Here is an 18,997-nt window from a genome sequence, read left to right as displayed (position 1 = left end):
AATATCATCATCATCATCAAACCCAGAAGAGGGTCTTGTTGGATGTTTTGCAGTGAAATGGAAACCCCAACAGGGTTTAATTAGGCTGGTCAAAGCCTAAATCTTTTTATTATAGTGCTTTTCAAAAGGGAGTTCAGAGTCAAAATTGATTCTTCCCTTTCAATGGTAAATTTTATTTTTTCCTCCCCTGGGGGTGGGGAGCTGGCTGCTTGGTTGCACATTGGGTTATACTTGGCATTTCACAGACTGTTTTGGATGGGGTTGGCCCAGAGCATCAATGGACATGGTTACCTGGTAATGTTGAATTGGGTAGAATCTGAGAGGATGAGCCAGTAGGTGTCCTTTCAAAAGACTCACTGCCAACTGTTATGCAAGAGCAGATGGCCCCTGCTTGTCTCCTGCGGTCGGGTGAGGTGAGCCTGGTGGGGAAGCCAAGGCTAGTAAAAAGAATATATTATGGAGCCATAATTGTCAGTGCACTAATGAAATTTAATCAATCACTACTACTTTAAGTGTGCTCTTGTGTACTCTGGAGTGTGCCTCTGGAGAGGCACAGGAGCAGACAGAGTGGGAAGGTGGGCAGCCCTGAGACGGAATCCTGGCTTTACCACTTCACTACCTGGGTAAACTTCGGCAAGTTACTCTCTCTCCAGCTCCCCACTTGAGAGTCAATCTCCTCGTTTGTTAAACGAGGATGGTAGCTACCTTTCAGAATTGTTTTGAGGATTGAAAATAATCTATGTAAAGCATTTCATAAAGTAATTGGCATCCAATAGGCTCCTAATGAATGATGGTTGAGAATAGTACGATTCATATAATTATAGATTCACTCTCTAAATTTATTGAACATTTACTATGTACCAGGTCCCATGATGAATGACTTGCGTGTATTATCTCATGGGATCTTCTTGTAAATATAAGGCTCATTCCCATTTTTCAGAATACAAAAAGAGCTTTGGTGAAGTTAAGGAACATGCTGTGCCCAGTCACATGCATAGTCGGGAGGGGAGACAAAATTTGAATTCAGTCTGCATGACCTCAAAGACTTAACCAGTGAAGACAGAATTTAAAGAAGGGAGGAGAAGTTCTGCAAAGTAGCTAGCCACAAATTCATTTCATGGCAAGTCTGGACCTATTAGCAGTATACAACAACCAACTTGTTAAAATGTTAGCGTGACATTTTGTATCAGGCAAGGTAGACTAGATTTTACCTTGGAAATGAACAACCCAAATTTCAGTGGCTTAACCCAACATAAAGTTATTTCTCAGTCAGGCTACAAGTCCCAAGTGACTTGGCAAGGGTCTACTCTTCAAAGCCAGTCAAGGTCCAGGATGACAGAGGCTTCACTGTGACACGTGCTTCAACGAGAACCATAGAAATGGGAAGTGAACATCACACGTTAGCTTGTAAAGTTTCCACCGGAGTGATATTCATGGTTAACGCCTATACTGCTGAGATGAATGTGAGTCACAGGGCCATGCTCAACAGGAACAGGGAAATGTGATCCTAACACGTATCTGGAAGGATGCAAGCTGCACGTACGTGGTGAACAACACCAATGACCACCACACATTTTAAACCCTAACTTACAATAAATTTTCAACTCAGGCCACTGGTTTTCAAAACCACTTGGGTATCTGTGGTAGACTCTATTATTTTGTTCTCAATTATTTATTCCAAGTCCTGTGAGAGAATTATATTTCCCCATTCCACGGACATCAGGCACTACCATATGACTTGCTATGACTAATAAATGGTGAGTGGAAGCGATGCGTTCTGCCATTTCTCTTTTTCCTCCCTGCCATGAGAATGGCATGTCCTTTATAGGGCTGCTCCTTCAATCTGCATCCTGGAGTAAACAGGATGTGAAAAGAGCCGCAGCTGACATGTAATGTGAATGAGAAATAAACCTTCATGTTTTAAACCCTTAGAGTTGTTTGTTACTGCAGCACGACTTAGCCAAAGTAGACTGCTACAGTATCTTCATCATTCTTGGTAAAAAGAGAACAATGGGATTGGCAGTGTAGAAATTCACATTTATTGTCCACTTTGTTGAAGTATATCTATACTTTAAAACATAAGTATCTGTAAGGACTTATTATGTAAGTAAATATTATTTGGTTGAGTTGAGTTAACAGCACAAAAATACATCCTGCAAATTGGGGCATTGACTGATACCTCAGAGTTCTTATGAAAAACCTAGGAGAGGAATTGGGAACATAGAAATATTGTTTTCAAATGCAGACTATTGGTCCTGTCCTCACTGAGCAGTTGCCTTGGAAGACCTGAGAATGAGCTATATTCATGTCTATTTTGGGCAGAAATTATAATGATGAAATGTTACTATCTATAGCAATGCAAAGTCTTTTCTGAGTCTGGTTATCCTCATTAATTCAGATCCCATCGATTTGTAATTCACCATAGGTAACTGGGGCAGAGGCCAGGCAGGCATTTACTCTTGTGTTGTGAGCATGCATTTCTTGCACTGGCTGTTACAGGTTAACATTTGCCATTTTGACTATTGAGTGTGCCGTCAGAGGGTAGTCATTTGTTACTCTGCAGAGCGCCAGCAGCAAGGTGCCTGGAAACAATGGAGCCACTCGCTGGGATTGGCCCTCCCAACTGCCTGGCTTCCCATCCTCACGAAGCTTTGCTCTCTACTGCCTTTCACCTGTGCAGTCTATGGGGGAAGAAATAATCTGATCTGATAGAATTGGGAATATTGAAAGGTCACCAGTGAGGTAGGTACCATTATTGTTCCCATTTTAGAATGACAAAACTGAGGCACAGAGAAGTTAATTAAGCAGGCCAGAGAGTATAGCAGCTGTGGTTTGAACCCAGGATGGTCTGACATTATAAATGACACACGGAAGCACAGATAAGCCAAGCTATAGCTAAGAGAGATTGCTTTTAAAAAAGAGGTGTACTAAATAATTTATGTAACAAACCAGGTTTGTAAGTGGGTTGGTGTAGGACAGAGGAGCAAGGGCGTGCTTAACTGGGGAAGAAGCACTTCTGGCTGTTTAGTTATTTAGCAGAGGTTGTGTGTGAATAATTTACATGGTTTTCCCTAAAGATCCTCTTCCGGTCATTAGAAATTGTTGGGTAGAACTGTTTCACTGGCAACAAGCTGTCAGCACTCATATTACTGAATGCCCTACAAAATAATAAAATTATATTTATTTAAGGATACACTAATTAGAGGTTTCCCACTCTTTGACACGCATCTCTTAATTTGAATGGTGCAATTTCTTCCCAATATGAGTATTGACTTTAGAGTTTGAGTCAGAGCTAACTTTTAGATGCTAGTCCAATTTTTCTCTCGGGTTTGAATTCTAATTTGTATATATTGTGTAACCATCACTGCCTTCTACTGAACATCTATTTTAGTAGCTCCTTATGGCCTATTTGGAGAAGGAAGAACAATGAATTTTCTGGTACTTGTGTCGTAATAATGAAAATTTTATAATTATTCAGTATTTTGGTCTTTTCAACCACAATATATATGGTGACCTCGAAGCACTGCCTTCTAAATTATGGGATTCTGAGTGTCTCCTAAATTATGGGAAACGTTTAACAGAGTTACAGTACTCTTCCTTTTAGGGGGTGGTGGAAAAGTTTAAAACTATGTGTGTGCTTTACAGCACCCAGCTTCAGATTGTTAGGACATTTGCTGAACCAGAACACAGTGTCCCCAAATTGCTGAGGATCACAAAAAGTTTGCCATATTTTGGGAGCAGGTGTCAGTTTTTATCCAGTCAGTGACACTGCTGGGGTATATTATATTGAGGTGGATTTTTTGGAAGGAAGCCCTGAATAAATCTCTTGAACCTAAAGCTCAAAGCAGAAAGAAACTTTGGATTTTTTGATGTTGATGAATGGTAGATTTCTATCTAGGAAAAACAAATTCACTTGTTTTTGAATTTTTTTCTATTACTCCTCATAGAGATTTACCAGGAGATCTTCACTCAAGTTCTTAGCACTTCAGATCTCATCAATTGACTCTTTTCTCAGGCCAGGTAGTTGGAGTTATAACTCTTAAGAGAAAAATGGTAAATCCAGAGATAACAGCTTGCTAATGAAGGGATTAGCAGTAACTTTCAAAAGGAGAAAATAAGATTTCAAAAATGTAATGGCTACGAAAGATCATTACTAGAAACAGCTTAAGAGTACTGTAATGCTAACCCTCAACCATCTTATAAGAAATGTCACCTTTTCAAACGCTGTGATCTCATATTCTGCCTTATTATAGTGAAGTGGCATTTTGATTACAGCAAAAAAATGGTACTTGGAAATCAGATCTGACAGAACATTATATTCTTCCAAGGGTATTCTTGTAGATGACGCTCACTTAATTTTGATTTCAGAACTGTTTTGTGGCTCATCTCATTTTAATATATGGTTGTTAAAAATTCACGTGAATGCATAAAGAATTTTAAAATGAATTGACAACATTGGAGACCAACAGAGAAACCTTAAAGAAAAAGAGGAACTAATGGTGGGAGAAAAGGGAAGAGATCCTGTCTGCACATTAAACACCAGTCGTCTTTTTTTGGGTGCATGTCTCCACAGAATCCTCAGGAACCAACAGAATTCATGACGCAAAGAGCATTGAACTTGGAGGCTGGATGACACCATCAGTGGTCTTGGGTTTCAAGTTCCTGCTCTGCCAGTGGTTATTTCACTTGAGCCAAGACACTAGTATTGCTGGGCCTCCATTTCCTCATCTGTAAAGTAAAGGTTGGACAAAGACTCCTTTCAACTCAAAAATCCTGTGATCTGTGATGTGACTTATGCGACTAAACTCTCCTCAGGTGAATAACGTCATTCTAGAAATGGAACTCAGCTTTCCTCTGGTGAAAGACGGTTTGATCTTTCTACTTCCGGTCTGGTGTACACTCCTCCTCCTTCTTGGTAACCCACAGACACGAGTCTTGGAGAGTCAGCCCTGCTTCCTCGTCTATAAAGTGTTGTCTAACATATCTTCACTAAGTTGGCTTCCTCCCATCCTCCATTTTCCCCAGTTTTCTATGCAATATTTAAATCTTTCAGAAGTTCTCTTCTTTAGGGAAAACTTGAAAGAAAAAAACCAAAACACAGAGACAGAAGGAGAACTCATACATTAAGAGACTTAAAAGAGATCTCAACCAATCACAGCATATTAACCTCGTTTGGGTCCTGATTCAAACAAGCAGATTTAAAAAAAATTAGAAGAGACGTTTATGAGACAACTGGAAGTTGGAACAGTTAGTAGATATTGGATCTTAAGAAATGATCATTAATTATTTTAGGTGTCATAACAATGTTGTAGTTATGTTTTTAAAAGAGTCCTTATCTTTTAAGGACGTATAATGAAATATTTGTAGATAAAATGATATGATGCTAGGGGCAAGTTAGTGAGTGGTGACATAGATGGAACAAGTTGGGCTGTGAATTGACAATTATAGAAATTGAATGATGGGTACGTGGGAGTTAATTATACTATTTAGTTTACTCTTGTATAAGTTCTATAGTTTCCATAATAAAAAATGTAAAAAAAAAAAAAGGCTTAGTGGGGATTCATCCTAATGAGGCACATTTGCTGAGGTGTTAGAAAGGGCTGCTTGTCATAGTTGCATAATCACTGGGGGTAAATATGGAAGTTCATCAAGCAGAAAGGCTATGGTGAGGAGTTGGCTGGCAATGGTCCCAGCTCTGTGTAGCTGTCATCTAGCCTCTAGGCCAATTTGCCCTCTATAAATAACAGTCTCTATGAATGCTTTACTATTTTAATGCACATTTGCCACAGCTGCTGAGCATGTTTGTTTATGTAGCTATGAACCCTTCTGTAAACATCACTATCTCAAAATTGCCCATGTGTCAGGAACATAAAGGGCCCCCTTTAAAAATATATTTGCAGGATGAGACATGGCCAGTTCCCAGATGTCTGAGTGGCTGGTGTCAGAATTTTCCAGGTTTGATTCATTTTCAAAAATAGAATCACATGACTGGAGGGTTCTTGAGAGGTCACCGTGCACATCCCTCTGACGCTGGGCAGGACCAGAGAGAAGCCATCCACCAAGGATGTGGGTCTGTCTTTTGTGGGTGTGAATCTGTTTTTTATGAGACTAGAGAACTCACTGAGTGAAGGACTGGGGCCAGGCATCAAAGGTGGGCAAGACTCACATCCTGCCTTCAAGGAGCTTACTTTCTTTTTCTAGAAATGAGCCTGACTCTGACTGATGTGACAAAGCAGGCTTGCAGTGGTACAGCTGGCATTGGAATATAGTGTATCAACAGAGCACCAACTGGCCTGTGCTGTTCATGAGCACCCAGTAGACTGAAGGACCCCAGCGGCCAGCCTACTGCAGGATAGCTCAGATCTCGAGAAAACACCATGTAGGATCACTGTGTGCCCACAACATGCATGACAGGAAGAGGGCACTGTGTCGAGATGGCTGCGTGGGGCTCATCCTTGAAAGAGGTCCACTAAGTGAGATCACTGATAATAGTTTGAGGTCAACTAAGACATTTTTGAAAGAAGGGATGAGTAAAGTGGAAGCCATTTTGTGTCAGCTTGCTGTTTCCATGGCTCCTGATTTCCCATGTAGCTCTACAATGAATAACTAGATCCTTGTGAATTTGTTTTCCTTAATGTGCATTCAGTCCACTTTTATTTTTTTCCTGTGGCTTTGGCTCAGTGAAGCATTTCCTCCCCACCCCACCCCCCGCCCAAGGGCCTGTTTAATGCCTATAAATCCCAATTGTGCTTTTCATTGAGAACAAAAAAGCATACTGCTTAAGAGATCAGATATGCTGGAAGTACTAAATTGCATGAATCTCATCAGGAAAGGATCAAGACATGTCCAGCTTCTAGACAAACCCAGAACTTTCTGGAACACTCCTCCCTCCACTTTCCAGAAATCAGAAAACTTTTTTTTTTTTTAAGAAATTAATAGTGGTTGCATTTTCCCAGGAACAAGGGTAAGTGTTTTGATTCTTTTTGCTGGCAACTACCCAGTTTTCTCCAAGAAAGTGGTAGAAAGGCCGCGGAATGCTCAGAGGCAAGTATCACTGTTAATTACTAAGAAAACAATGCTCCTCTTTTCGGAAAGGCTCACTCATTACAAGCTGTCATCAGAAAGACAGGTTCTGCCCCAGGGAGAATTCTGACTCAGGGACATCACAAAGATAATTCTCTTAACTCTGCGTTCATTTATTTTTTGAGTTTAGGCTTTCCTTTGAGGGAACATGAAGCTGGTGCAATTTGAAGCTCAGATTAACACCAGTAACCAGAGGGTACCTCTCCAGTGGCTTTTGCTTCTTCAGCTCAAAGACCCAATGATAACAAGGCTGGTCCATTGCCCTCCCTCATGTCCTACTGGGAGAGTTTACAGTGAGAAATCTAATATTAAAACCATGTCACGAGTGGTCAGTTTATGCTGCCAGAGGCTGTACCTCAGTGGCCACCACTAGAGGGATCCAGAGTCCCTGTGCTCAGCCGAGGTGGGAGAAGTTTCCAGTCTGTGGGAAAATGACAGGGCTCCCTGTTTGAATTGTTCCTCCTCCTCTAACCCTCCCTCATCCTCTCTCTTCTCCCTCCCACTCACACAACTATTGCCTCACGAGTACACTCAAAAGTCAGGCTCAAGGTACAGGCAACGCTGTTCACATGTGCAGTACCTGTTTAGAATTTCACAATAATTATTTTTTTATTCTTTAAAGCCATTTTTGAATTAGGTCCATATTCCTTTTGTTCTCTGGAAGGGAGCATACTCATATCATTGAGCACCATGCAGAGCCTTTTGCTCACATTTTCATTGTTTGCTGCATTTAAAAAAGCTTTTGCAGAAGTTTCCACCACCATAAGAGAAATCTATTAGAGGTTATAACCTTCCTGTTGGACATAGAGACATGGGACCAATGACTTTCATTTGAAAGGATGACTGGGATCAGGTTATGGGTTGATGAAGAATTTGGGGCCAGGCTGTTGACCATGCATTTTCAGATGACATAAAGCAACCCTGAGCCTCAAGTTGAAGACTTCAAAGCACAGAAGGGTAGATTGTATAACTAAAGAGGATCCAAGGCTAATATTAACAACTCAGAAGAACAGTAAAGAAATTAATGAATTAGTGTTCTAGTTTATACTTCTCCTGTGGGGCGCTATTGTTAGCTTAAGTCAGAGTTTATGGCTCTGCTTTGTGGAATGTTACAGATTAACATGGGCAGAACCTGCTTTGCTTTTGGGATGTATAACACATGTCAAGTTCAGATATGAGTGAAGACTTCAATAAAAACAGACCACTTCTCTATTCTGAGAACAGATCATCTTCCCTAAAACACACCAATGATTAGCCATTAACAGCAGAAGGGTCAACAGGATTTTGATGAATGGATCTTCAATTTTTTTTCTTTCCTGCTATTTACTGGGTCTACAGTATTATGCCTACTTGTGGTTCAGCAGGTAGAGTATGGAGAGAGACACCAAGCACTCACTTGATATAACAGAAACACCAATGCTATGGGTCTTGCAAATGCCTCCCAAAGGAGGCATGAAATCGCATTTTTATTAAAGCAATTTGTCAGGCTTCCTTTGAAAGGCTTAACTTCTTCCTCCTGGCTTGGCAATAAATAACCTCAAGTATTAAACTAAGTGATGTTTTAGAGCTATTTAAGAGGTGCTTTAGAGACAGATGAAATTTTAATTTAAGTAAATATGTGGAAATTTAAAATGTGTTGTTTTGAATAACTGTTTATTTTAATTTTCAAAGAGCTTTTAAAAAGCTAAATGGTTAGACTTCTGGATAGATATACTTAAGGTTATAGGACACATAGACATACTATTTCATGAAGCAAGGGGATGTTGTTAATAGTGAGTGAGGCTCAGTTTTCCATATTTTGACAGAAATAAGAACATCAGTCCCAGTTTAAAATGAGCATTGATCCCACAGATATCCCAGGATGGAGCATGCCTTACCTGTAGCTTCCACCATTCCTTCTAGGATGACCACAATTTCCAGTTCCTCTTTGGGCAGCTGGGCTTTGGAGATCTCCCAGAAAGGACTCTGTTGGTTAATTTCGTGGCTGATGATGAGTGGTGACACCAGAAACAGACGGTCATCCCCGGTGTAATAGCCTACATTGATATCTGTCTGGTTCAAGGGGATGAACTCCCCCTCCGAAGTCTGTTTGGATTTGATCAACTTGGCTCTTATGGAAGCTTCCACAATGTGGGAATTCCTAAGATCCCCTACTCGGAACATCAGGCACAGTTTCCCATCTCGCATGGAGATCACTGCGTGGGTAGAAAAAACCAGGGTCTCTGCCCTCTTCTTGGGTTGCGATATTTTTACAAACATGCATCCTACCATGAATGCGTTGACAATGGACCCCAACACAGACTGGATTAAGAGGAGAATAATTCCCTCTGGGCACTTGTCCGTGATGACCCGGTAGCCATAACCAATGGTGGTTTCTGTCTCTATTGAGAATAAAAAAGCAGAGACGAACCCATTGAGGTTGGTGACGCAGGGAGTCCATGAGGGGTCCTCTATGTGGTCCATGTCTCCTCGGATGTATGCGATTAGCCACCAGATCATCCCAAAAAAGAGCCACGTCACTGTGTAAACCATGACGAATATCAACAAGTTGAATCTCCACTTGAGGTCTACTAAGGTGGTGAAGATATCAGTCAGGTATCGGTAGGTCTCCCTCACGTTGCCATGATGGACGTTGCACTTCCCATCTTTCCGCACGTACCTCTGGATTTTCCTTTTGGTCCGGTCTCGGCTGATGTGTCTTGGCAGGTCGTCCCTGGCCTGCTTAGGCAACTTTGGCTGGTGAATGGCCACAGGGCTCTCAACATCCTGATCCATGGAGTCGCCCTCCAGGACGTTAGCTGGTGGTTTGGAGAAAAGAAAAGAAAAACCAAATGAAATGCTGGCTCTTTGGGGATCATGGAAACCGCACTATGTGTGGTTGGTATATGGTAGTGAAACCAAATACCAAATATGTAGCTATTAACAGAGTAGATGAAGCCATTTTTATTTGTTGTCATCTGGACAGGCCTCTAGTTGACTTGGACTCCTGTGCTCTTCCATCTAGTTCGTGTAAGTACTTCACCACCCTTCCCACCAGGACAGAGCTTACTGCTGTGAGATTGTTTCCCTGCTGGCAAGTTCTAAGAGGCAGCTCTCACAGCAAGATGTGTCCCCTCTTTATCTGACATGCCATGGCACTGGAGAGGCAGTGCAGTCTGGATAAAGAAAAGTGGATTCAGACAGTCTTGATTCTACCACTTATTTATTGTGGGCTCTTGGACAAGCTACATGTTATAGACTGAATTGTATCCTCCCCAAAATCCATATGTTGAAGCCCCAACCCCAATGTGACTATATTTGGAGATAGGGCCTTTAAGGAGGTAATTAAGGTTAAATGAGGTCATAAGAGTGGGGCCCTAATGCAACAGAACTAGTGTCCTTATAAGCATAGGAAGAGACACCAGGGGTGTGCACACAGAAAAGGCCATGTGAGGACACAGTGAGAAGGCAGCCATCTGCAAGCCAGGAAGAAAGGTCTTCCAGATCAACCAAGGTCACCAGAAACCAAACCTGCTGGCACCTTGACCTTAAACTTCCAGCTCCCAGAACTGTGAGAAAATAGATTTCTATTATTTAAGCCCCCCTGTCTGTGGTATTCTGTTATGGCAGCCCGAGTAGACAAATACACTATTCGAATTCATTGGGCCTCAGTTTCCACATTTACAAAATAGTGTTCACGATACCCAATACGTAGGATTGTCATAAGGTTAAGTGAAGGCACATACATGATAAATAAATAAATATCCCTTTGTAATAAATTGTTCTTTTGCTACTCTTCTTATATCTGGGGCAAAAATTTTGAGCGAGGTCTGTAAATTGTCAATCAAATTCCAAAGTTTAAAAAAAAAATTCTGGTTTTTGTTGGTAAGTATGCATACATTATACCCTATTGGCTGATTCAATGCCAAGGTTAAAAAAATAACCTTGTGGGGAAATGTTCTCTCTCTTTCTGTGTGTTTACACGTTTGATTTGGTTTGTGCTTCACCATGTAACATCTGTAGTTTTGGCTTGTGGTTGATTTCTCTCTGATGGCCTTCATGATTAACGCATTGGTGCAATCATTAGTTCACGATGCTTTAGGAAAACTCTCCTACAATCTGAGTGCAAAGGGAAATTTGGAACTGATACTGCTTTTAAACACATATACACCACTGTATGAAATTACTTGTTCAGCCAATAATTTTAAAGCTTTCTACAAGCTTTATAAGATTTCTTCCCCAGGCTTTCATTCTGTGTCCTTTGACTCTGCCATGCATTTCTTCTGTGGTAACTATGCTTTTCCCTTGGTTAATGGAGAAATTCAGTCTGTTGAGAAAACATTTATCTGAATAAGAAATAGCTGGGGATGGGACTTGAGTGGTACCAACTTAACTTGTGCATTAACCTTGCTCATGGTTGGTTAGTTCCCTTAAAAGTCAATCCCATAGATCCGTTCTTATATTTCAGCACGAGGAAGAGACGGCGTCTGCTCTGCAGAGTCTGCTGTTTGGTTTGATAACTTTGACTTTTAGATCACAGCCCTCTATAGCCCTTCATTTGTAAATGAGAAACTTTGCTGTTTTCCCCTTCTTCTTTTTAGGACAGATGCCAGGACAGGAGTCAAAGAGAAGCAGCTGAAGTTGGGACAAGATGGAAGTGGGTGGAGTATCTGGATGGAAGTCAAAGGCGATGTCCCTGCCCATTTCCAGCACCCTCTACAAGGTGGGATATTTTTGGCCTGGAGTGGTCGCATCTGAGCTCACACAGCTAATTTTGCTCTGAGTGGGTGTCTCTAAATATGACTTCATGGGGGACAAACTCTGGGCTCAAACCCTGCCAGGCTGGGGAGGCCTTGTCCGCAGACCTGGTCTATGGTCTTGCCTTGACCAAGGTGGTAAACGCTTCGACTGTGCAAAGCCACCCTGAGCCCTTGTCTCTTTGAGTCCTTCAGTGGAAGAAAGTTTGTCAGATTAGCTGCTTTTTCACAGTCTTCAGGGATATTTCATACTTTAAAATGTCGTGGAGGAAATCTACACCCACTCCCATCCCCCAGTTTGAAGCTGCCTTCCGCCTTTTCTGGCTCAGCTGTAACCTTCCAGCTCTAGGTGTTTGTCCTGAGCTGGAAGAACCTGTTTGAATGGTTGATGAGCAGGTAGAGTTAAGTGCTCTGGGCAGCCCTTGGGAGCCTGCCAGTTGATCCTCCAAATCGTTTTTTTCCCTTTTTCTAGCTCAGGACTGAACCACATTTCCTGGCCTCCTTTGCATTGGGGGCGGCCACGTGCTGAGTCCTGGCCCATCTAGAGTGGGTGCGCCCTTCTGGGCTAAGGCCTTCGATAGTTGATGTGCCCCCTCCTATGCCCTTGTCCCTTCTACGGGGGATGATGGAGTCACGAGGTGGAGGGGTCTGAGTCCTCAGCTGGTGGCAAAGAGTGGCTATCCAACTAGAAATAAAAAAAGTAATTGCGTTTGAGCCATCATGTACTTTGTGTCTGTTATCTAATTGAGCCTTATCTCTAATGTTATGGACAGCCATACTGACACGGATAAGCAGATAGAAGCATTATCAGGGGGACTGGTGTGGGAAAGAGCAGGGAGAGAGGAGGAGAGTGAAGATGGAGTGTTGAGTTTGGTGTCTATAATGAAAGAGCATGTGGGTAATGGAATGCCTGTGTTTGGTGTTGGGGGAAAATGTAAATACATATGCTACTTCAGTGCCTTTTAAATACAAACAAAAATGAAAGCGAACAAAGAAAGCCAAACCTTCTTGGGAGTGTGGTGGGAAGGTGGCTTCAGAGATGCTCCTGCAGGTGAGGCAATGGTGCAGGCAATGTACATCCATGGGAAGATGGGGAAGGGGCTCAGAATATGTCACCCCAAATATACCACTTTGGCATATGGATTATTTTGAATTAAAGGTACTTAAGAAACAGCTGGTGCAAGAAGGACACTCTGACCCTCCTTTGTCCTGAAAGCAGGAGATAAATCTCCCAGGTGAAAGGTACCCTCCCTGTACCGGGAGGGTAGAAGGCATCCTTATCAGCAGAGACAGGGAATTTAGGGCAGAAAAGGCTGTATAAAAAATCTCATTAAACTAATCCATATCTTCCTAGTCACTTCACCTCTACTACCCATAGCCCAAACCCCTTTGTCTTGCCAATTCTTCACAAATTTATTATTTCTCTGTCTAAATGGTATAAAAGCTTCCTGCTCTGGTCACTTCTTCAGGTCTTCATTCTCTTGTGAAGGCTCCCGTGTACATGAATAAATTCAATAAAATTTGTATGTTTTTCTCCTGTTAATCCATCCCATGTCAGTTTAATTCTTAGGCCCAGCCAGATACCAAAGAAGGTGGAGGAGAATTTCTTCTCCTCTAAAATGGGGAGGTAAGGCTGGTCCATCTTAAGAGAGATAGGTTGGGAACAGGCACAGAGTTCAGAGAAACCAAAACAGCCAATGACATGTGAGAGTACCAGGAGAGTAGAAGAGACTAAGATAGGAGGCCCAGGGGGCAGGAGGGGCGAGGCCTGTGAGGAGGAGGGGGTGGGTGTGGCGTGGGCAGAAGAGGGGCGGACCCTCGAAGCTGTATCCAGAGCAATGGCAGGGAGGATCTGAGGAGGGAGAGGGGGCCATCCAGGTCTGGGCTGTGAGCACGCCTCTGCACCACGTCCGCACGAATGCAAATACGTGCTGGGGAAATACAGAGGGAGTGTTAATGATGCCTCTTAACGCTTCTTTCTTTCCCAGGTGTGAATTTGAGGGGGTGATCTGAATTGCATTTGCAAGAGCATTTTGAGCTGCTCAGCAGGGCGAGCTGCAGCTGCGGGTGGGAAAGCAGATATTCCTCCCCACGTTCCTGCAAGCCGGTAGCACAAACGGCTCTCACCACCCTCGACCCCCGCGGCCCGCAAGCCGGCTGGGGACTTTGCCCTGGAACTCCCCACCATGCGCATGCGCGTCGGCCAAGGGGTCAGATCCCTCCAGCGTCGCTCTGGTCCTCCAGCATCGTACACGTGGCTGGACCAGAGATCATGTAGAGGAACTCGCTGGTAACTGTGAAGCCCTGTGCAGCGTGCAAGAGGGTGGGAGGAGCGGCGCCGAGGATCTTGATGATTTACTTGACTCTAGTTGCTTTTTTGGATATTGGCTTGGAGTAAATGTGGGTCTGTGTGAAAAAGTAAATGTGGGTCTGTATTTTTTCTTCCTATATGGTTTCTTTTTTCTCTCTCTTTTAGAGAGATGATCAATTTACATAAAACTAGCGAAAGTACAAAATAGCCTGGTGTTGAAGTTTAACCTGAAAGAGATAATAACAGGTGACAAAGCCACAGGCTGGAAGGGGCTTGGTCCCTGAGTCACTGGAATCATGTTGTCAAATTTTGGGTGCAGAGCTTGTGGGGGGAAGGCTGCCATGGTGGCCCTGGACAGTATACATGTTCTCCTGATGAGAAATTCGTGCATTTCAAATTGTATGTGAATTTTATGGGTGAAATTTCCAGTATCTAAGAAAATGTTCAAAGTGTACTTCGAGAATTTTTAATGTCATGGGGATAACCTAACAGAAAAACAGGATAAATCTCAAAAGCATGCGCAAGATCAAAGATTGGAAGGAAATGCATGCAGATGTTAGGGTCATTCTGGGTGGGGGTGCTTATGGGGCTTATTTTCCTTTTAAACGTTCTGATTTTTCCAAATTTTCTAGAATGCATTTATATTACTTTTATAATCAGAAAGAAAAAGATGTATTTTCAAACAGAATATTGAAACTCTTCTGGTGTGTGGTTTATGGAATTTAGCACACAAGGAACTAGATAATTATAAAGTACTTGATCTGAAGATGTCCCATCCCATATATCTGGCAACTTAGAAACAGACATTTGCTTTACCTGAATCTAAGAAAATCATAACTAAACCCTATGGGTCCTGGTGGGGGGAGGAAGAGTGGGCACGCAGAATGCCTGTGGGTCTGAGACCACTGGAGGGACAGGTGCTGTATAGATTAGAAGCAAGGCTCGGCAAATTTTTTCTGCAAGGGCTGATAGTAAATATTTTAGGCTTTGCAGGCAACGTAGGTCTCTGTTTGAAACCCTTTGAAACAACCCTTTGAAAATGTAAAATTATTCTCAGCTCGTGGGCAGTACAAGAAGAGGCTGAAGGCTGGATTTGACTCACTGGGGAGTAGTTTGCTGAATTCTGGGTTAGAGGGATGCCAGTAAGAAGGAGAAATGGCTAGGCGCTGAATTAGGGAGTAGCTGTGAAGATGAAGAAGATGGATCCCCAATGGATTTGGGGTCGAATAAGAAGCAGAACTAAAGTAATCTGGAGATTAGTGACTGCAGAGAGGGATGGCAGGATGGTTGAGACATGGGGGCCGAGGATGAGGGCAGTTTGGGCTGGTTCAGTTTCAAGTGTCTGCAGACACCCAGGTGAGCTGTCCTGTGGGAAATCAGGTGTGTGGGGCTGAACAGTGACCTGGACGAGGTTCCAGATTTGGAGGTTGTCAGTGCAGACGAGTGGAAGTTGTAACTATGGGGATGGATGAAAGTTCCTGGGGAGACTGAGCAGAGTAAGAAGAGAAGATAGAAGACGGGATCCTGGAAAACAGTTACATGAAGAAGTCAGAAGACGAGGGGCTGAGAGATGTGAGGAGAAGGAGCAGAAGGCCAGGGCAGGAAGCCATGTGGGGCTGGCATCTCAGGGGGCAGACAAAAGGGGCATTATTTTGCCCATGCTGTGGGGACAGCCGTATGCCCACTGGGAAGAAAAGTGATAAGTCTCTTCCTTATTCTTTACATCAGAATAAATTCCAAGTGGATTAAGGATTTAAATGCAAGAAAATATAAAAACTCCAGAAGGAGTAGATGTGAGTATTTTTATAATTCTAAAAGTTGAGAAAGCCTTTCTAAGCATGATAGAAATCCAGAAACTATTTTAAAAGACTGGTATTTTTGTCAACAGGAAAATTTTAAACATTTGTAAAAAAAGTAAGAAAACAAACCAGGAAAAATATTTGCAACACATAACATATATAACCCTGATTTACAAAAGCAATCAATACCCCCATAGAAAAAATCATCAAAGGAAATGAATGAGTTTATAAGAGAAGAAATACACAGAGCTAAAAAGCATATGGAAAGACCGTTCAACCATGGCAAAGTAAAAGCAGTGCAAATATAAGAACATTTTTTACCCCAAAGTTGGCAAAATTAAAAATAAACGACAAAAACAGTATGTGGAGTGTGTGTGTTGGAAGAGACAGTGGAATTGAGAACTCGTGTTTATTATCAGACATGTAAACTGGCAAAGTCTTTCTGGAGGGCAGGGTGACAGTAGGTATCACAATTTAGAAATGAGTAGATGCCTTGGCTTAGCAATTCAGGGTCTAGGCATTTATTCTAAGGAAATAATTTCACAAAAGCTCAACAGTTGTATGCAGGGGACATATGGCAGCCTCTTTTATAGTAGTGAAAAATTAGAAACAGCCTAAATGTCTATCAACAGAAGACTGGTTAAACCTATTGTTGCATACATAATCAATGGAATACTATGCAGTCATTAAAAATGATTTTCCAATATTTTAGGGTCTTCACCTCTTTGTGCAAAGATCACCTTCTTAATGAAGCTGCTATGTACCCCCCTTTTGAAAACTGCAATCACTGCTGCCCAGTGATTTTTTTGCTTTTAACCATTTTTAAGTTACAATTCTGTACACTTGGAGTTAAGTATATTCAGATTATTGCACAACAATCACCACCATCCATCTCCAGAACTTTTCCATTTTCCCAAACTAAAACTGTACTCATTAGACACTAACTCCCACTAACTCCCTTTCCATCCTTTCCCAGCTGCTGGCCCCAACCATTCTAGTTTCTTTATCTACAAATTTGACTACTCTGGGTACCTCATATAAGCAGAATCATATAATATTTATCAATTTAAATAAATTTGGATTATCACATCATTCTTGTGCTATTTAATTTTTCTGTAGCACTTTTTACCTTCCAGCATGAAAAAGGTTATTTGTTATGTTAATTTTTTATGGTTGTTGGCCCCTGTCTGAAGATAAGTTCCCTGAAGGCAGAGATCCATGTGTGTTTTATTCACTGATGGATCTCAGGCCCTGGAAAAATGCACGGCACATAGCAGGCCCCCAGCACCTATTCATTGAATGGATTGGTATGTGTTTATTGGCCTGACAGGCTGTCCATGCCATAGTGTGAAGTGAGAAAGCAGAATAAGAAACATGTAGTCTACTTTGCACGTATTGCCTCCTTGCAATAATGTGTGTGTTTGTGACTGTATGTGTGTGTTTGTGTGTGTTGAAGAATGTCGTCCAAAATGCTAATTTTGATCCATCTCTGAGTTGCAGTTTGCGGGTGTTTTTGCTTTCTCTTTCTATTTTTCTATATTTAAATTTTCTCTTAATATGCTTCTATCATCTAAAAAATCAGTAGGAAACGTAAAGCTATTTCTGTTTTGAATAACCAAAACAAATGCTGCATAGAGCTACTGAGCGAAGGCTGTTGGGCTTGGCAGCTGGGATTCACTAGTGTAGTGGATTGAGCAGTGTCTCCCCATGATTCATGTCCACTCCATACCTCAGAATGTGACCTTACTTGGAAAGAGGGTCTCTGCAGATGTAACTAAGGGAAAGGTCAAGATGAGGTCGTACTGGATTAGGATGGACCCTAAATCCAATTAGAGCATCCTCATAAGAGACAGAAAAGGACACAGAGACACAGAGAAGGCTGTGTGATGACAGAGGCAGGGTTTGGAGTGATGCTGCCCCAAGCCAAGAATGAGTGGAGCCACCAGAACTGAGACAGACAAGGAGGGATTCTCTTCTAGAACTTTCAGAGGGAGTGTGGTCCTGCTGACACCTGGATCTCAGACTCTGACTCCAGAACTGTGAGAAAATACATTTCTGTTGTTCTAAGCCATCTAGTTTGTGCTCACTTGTCGTGGCAGCCACAGAAAACTAATACAAATGGTGACTTTGGAGAGGGTGGTGTCAGTCGAGTGGTGGGGTCTAAGGCTAGACGGCAGTGGGCTGAGGAGTGATTGATCTGGAGGCGGGTGATGGAGAAGAAGTGCAGACAATGTGCTTAAAGACAGAGGGAGCTGGAGGGAGCTGACAGAGTGGGCCTCGTCTGTGTGTGTGTGTGTGTGTGTGTGTGTATGTGAGATGTGTTTAAGTGAACTGCGGGGATTTCGAGCATATTTACATGCTGAGAAGAAGCCAAAGGGGAGAGGTCGACCCTGTAAAGAAGGGGCAGGGGTGAGTGAGGTGTTTAATGAAGTGGAAGTCAGCACAAAGTACTGTCAAGAACAAAGCTGGAGGGATAGGCAAATACAGAAACAGGGAGAAAACTTCCTCCCGAGAGGTGGGGATGATATCGGAAGGAGGGGAGGAAGAGGGGAAGGGAATGTTGGAGACATCTTTCTCAGGCTTGTGTCATGAAGGAGCTTCAAACTGGCTCATTTTCCAGGGTGAATTTCAAGAAAACCGTATTTCAGCAGACTCATTGAATTGAATCTGCATCTAGCAATGCAAGTAACCAAACCCAGCATAATCGCGGATCAGGCAAAGCTTTCCCCGTCCTGACTGGTCAAGAAAAGCACATGTAAATAGATATTCCTACACCCATGTTCACAGCAGCATCATTCACAATAGCCAAAAGGTGGAAACAACCCAAACGTCCATGGACAGATGAATGGACAAGCAAAATGTGGTACATACATACAATGGAATGGTATCCAGCCTTAAAAAGGAAGGACATTCTGACACAGGCTACGACAGGGATGAACTTTAAGGACATTATGCTGAGTGAAATAAGCCAGACACAAAAGGACAAATACTGTATGATTCCACTTATATGAGGCACCTAGAGCAGTCAAATACATAGAGACAGAAAGTAGAATGGAGGTTACGAGGGC

The 18,997-nt window shown here is 42.4% G+C and overlaps 1 protein-coding gene across 1 annotated transcript in view; it reads right to left on the bottom strand.

The window, feature by feature from the left end:
• The window catches only part of KCNJ6 (potassium inwardly rectifying channel subfamily J member 6), a 264,544-nt gene that overhangs the window by 73,838 nt on the left and 171,709 nt on the right, over positions 1-18,997 (bottom strand). The window contains exon 3 of the mRNA XM_014786922.2: positions 8,961-9,881. Within this exon, the coding sequence (XP_014642408.2) occupies positions 8,961-9,881 (921 nt within the window). The remainder of the gene's footprint in view (positions 1-8,960; positions 9,882-18,997) is intronic.

Source organism: Ceratotherium simum, chromosome 27 (genome assembly GCF_057802395.1).
Source record: "Ceratotherium simum simum isolate JZ-2026a chromosome 27, ASM5780239v1, whole genome shotgun sequence".
NCBI classification, from domain to species: domain Eukaryota; kingdom Metazoa; phylum Chordata; class Mammalia; order Perissodactyla; family Rhinocerotidae; genus Ceratotherium; species Ceratotherium simum.
This window is presented reverse-complemented; position numbering and strand designations above follow the sequence as displayed.